Genomic DNA, 3,461 nt, shown 5'->3' on the forward strand with positions numbered 1-3,461 from the left:
CATTTCCATTGACTACATAATTTCAAAAAACTAAAACCAAACCCACATATGACGCAACAGATTTAGAACCTCCAAATGATTTATGCAAAATGATGAATTAAAAATAGATGATTTCACTAATGTCTTTATACTTTTTTGTTATCTTTTTAAAACTAAATCAAAATCGAATGTTCCCTCGTAACAAGTAAATGTAAATAATGTTTTTCTGTGTTGTGTAGCTCAACAAGAGCTGCGTTCGAAGCGCGAGCAGGAGGTGGCGGTGCTGAAGCGCAGCCTGGAGGAGGAGGCGGCTTCGCACGAGGCCTCGCTCTCCGACCAGCGCCACAAGCACTCACAGGAGCTGCAGCTCCTCAACGAACAGCATGAACAGATCAAGAAAGCTAAAGCAGGTTAGCGCAAATAATATGCTAGGTAGACAAAGTTTGCTCGAATTGGACGCCGATTGAGCTCTAAAAGGACGCGGATTGGTCTATAAGTAGAGCAGATTGATCACTTAGTGGACGCTGATTAGTCGATGGATGGACGCCGATTGATTTATAAATGGACGGGATGGACGCCGATTGATTTATAAATGGACGGGATGGACGCCGATTGATTTATAAATGGACGGGATGGACGCCGATTGATTTGAAAATGGACGCCGATTGGTCTCTAAGTGGACACCGATTTATTTTTAGGTGGTCTTAATAATTACGTTTGAGTGCTATAACTTTATACCACCATTAGTTTACGATTTTTATGTTTGTGCATGCAGATATGCAATTTGTCGGTGAGTTATGGTTCCAATCTCGATGCATAGTACATCTTTGCTCAAACAAAAGTATTTACATTTTTTTTATAATTTAACATTTCTGCTATGCTATAAGCTATTCAAATAAGGCTCCAATTTACCGGGTTTATTTTTGCAATAAATTCCCGAATACAATAAAAACTCCTCGCTAAGACGTTTTAAGCCTCAAAGCCAACGCTTCCATTTTCAAATAGTAGAATTTTAAAACGATTTTACAAAACGACATCAATCAACAAATGTCAAATTTTTCGAATGTCAAAACTTTTATGAAGATTTATGCGGATTTTTTTAGTTATTATATTAAAGATTTAGTGTTTAGTTAAAAATATAAAAAAAGAGAATGGGTAGTGTAAAAGAGCGTAGGCAGAAGAATGCGAAGTTTGGTCTATCGAAGGATGATAATTTCGACCTGTCGTGTGTGGGCGCGCCGCACGATGAGGGCAACGCGTTTAACTCCACCCGCGAGTACTGGCAGCACATCTGCAAGGGCGGGGTGCTGCCCGAGAGGAAGGACGACCTCACTGACAAATGTAGCTGTTAGTAACACTTGGGACGTAGTTGTCGCATCTCATAACCTCATTAGCACATCTGTATGCTTGTGTTAAATTATTATTGTAAATATAACGACTTTTGACTGGGATAGCATCAATTTAAAATGTTTAATAGTTGCAATATAATCGCTAATTTTATCGAATTGTTGTCTTTTAATTCATATTAGCATCTATTGAAGGCATTGCAGATAGTCTGGGGGGGGAGGGGTAGCTATCATTGGTATTATATTAGGTCCGGAATACATATGCCAGATGCTGACTAGCTAACAATGTTAACTGACATGGTAGTTACTACTACTTTTCACTGACATGGTATATTCAAGCCTACATTCGCACTAGTTTTATATCTATTTCACATTTTTTGATTCTCTATGATGGGCTTCACTACCGCTAGACGACTCCTATGTAATCTATTGAATTTCTCGACAATCAGCTTTGATATCTTGCATCGATTATTGATCTGCCTAGTTTGAGTTAGATGTATTATGTTGTTCGTGGTGTTGAGGATTGCTGTGTGTGTAGTGCTGGAGAAGGCGAAGCAGGCGCTGGAGGCGGAGAACGCGGACCTGGCGACGGAGCTGAAGAGCGCGGCGGCGGCGCGGGCGGAGGGCGAGCGCCGCCGCAAGCAGGCGGAGGCGCAGCTGGCGGACCTCGCCGCCAAGCTGCAGGACGTCGACCGCTCCAGGTATTACTGTCGTCTAGAACAGGAATAATAAGCGTGCTCTAATAAATGGAATGGAAAATTATTTTATAGTAGCTTTCGCCCGCGACACCGACCGCGCGGAAATAAAAAAAAACTTATTGTAGTTAGTTAGCCAATGTCTTCTTGCAGACTACCCTCAACATCTATGTCAAATTACATCGAGATACGTTCAGTTGTTTAGGCTATAAACTCTAACAAACATCCATCCATCTAATCTTTCGCATTTATAATATTACTAAGATTTACTTTACAATTAATCGTGGCATACTCGTGGTTATGGTGATATTTTACTAAGCAATAAATATAATATTTGGGATCAGGGCGGAGGTGTTGGAGAAGTGCCAGCGGCTACAGGGCGAGGCGGAGCAGGCGCTGCTGCAGCTGGAGCAGGCTGAGCTGAAGGCCTCCGCCGCCCTCAAGCAGGCAGCCACAGTGGGTGCGCAGCACGCTGAGGCTCAGGTACACACAGCACCAATAACATAAATACAACTGGAGACATCTGTTACATATTTTGTTTGTCTAATGGTAATGTGGTGCAGGCGCTGCTAGAAGAGGAGACGAAGCAGAAGTTGTCGCTGCAGACGAGGCTGCGCAATGTGGAGCAGCAGTTGGAGCAGGCGCGTGACCAGTTAGATGAGGAGGAGGAGGCCAAGAAGAACCTCGAGAAACAAGTACGTATGGTCTCAACACTAACATACGCAAATTGCATTTTAAAATTGTAACAACTATTTTTCTATTTAAGGAATGATTTGCCAACTTCACTTCTTAAAAAACTATAATTTAATACTTTTTATTCTGATTTACTTGCTAGAAACAATTATTCGCAACTAGTTTGCATATATGGTTTTCGAGCCGTACCTACAGCAATTTGTTGTTGAGTTTGTTTATAAATTAATTGTAAAGTTAATGATTAAACAACTTACAACTGGGGTGTCATTCAGGTGGGCGCACTTACACAACAAGTGGTGGAGGCCAAGAAGAAAGCGGAGGAGGAGGCGGAGGCGGCCGCCGCGCTGGAGGAGCAGCGCAAGAAGCTCAGCAAGGATGTGGAGGCGCTGCACCGACAGATCGACGAGCTGCAGCAGGCCAACGATAAGCTCGACAAGAGTTAGTACACGTCTGCACACTTGCTAACTATACCCCAACGACACTGATATTTCACTAGAGAGTCAAATACATGACCGTACTAATGACATCGTCCACTTCTTGCCTATCTTCTTGTTTTAGTCAAAGTATAGTAGTTTGTGTGTATTACTCGTGCAGGCAAGAAGAAGGTGCAGGCGGAGCTGGAGGACACAAATATCGAGCTGGAGGCACAGCGCGCCAAGGTGCTAGAGCTCGAGAAGAAGCAGAAGAGTTTCGACAAGGTGGTGGCGGAGGAGCGCGCGGTGGCGGAGCGCAACGCGGCCGAGCGGGA

The 3,461-nt window shown here is 43.4% G+C and overlaps 1 protein-coding gene across 1 annotated transcript in view; it reads left to right on the plus strand.

Moving 5' to 3' along the window:
- Window positions 1-3,461, plus strand: part of LOC106106907 (myosin heavy chain, non-muscle) — a gene marked incomplete in the record, with an annotated part of 47,663 nt that overhangs the window by 37,682 nt on the left and 6,520 nt on the right. Inside the window, 6 exon segments of the mRNA XM_013287566.1 lie at window positions 219-389; window positions 1,864-2,026; window positions 2,365-2,503; window positions 2,584-2,715; window positions 2,986-3,151; window positions 3,308-3,455. Of these exon segments, the coding sequence (XP_013143020.1) occupies window positions 219-389; window positions 1,864-2,026; window positions 2,365-2,503; window positions 2,584-2,715; window positions 2,986-3,151; window positions 3,308-3,455 (919 nt within the window).

The sequence above is a fragment of the Papilio polytes genome, unplaced genomic scaffold (assembly GCF_000836215.1).
Source record: "Papilio polytes unplaced genomic scaffold, Ppol_1.0 DF822067.1, whole genome shotgun sequence".
In the NCBI taxonomy this organism is placed as follows: Eukaryota; Metazoa; Arthropoda; class Insecta; order Lepidoptera; family Papilionidae; genus Papilio; species Papilio polytes.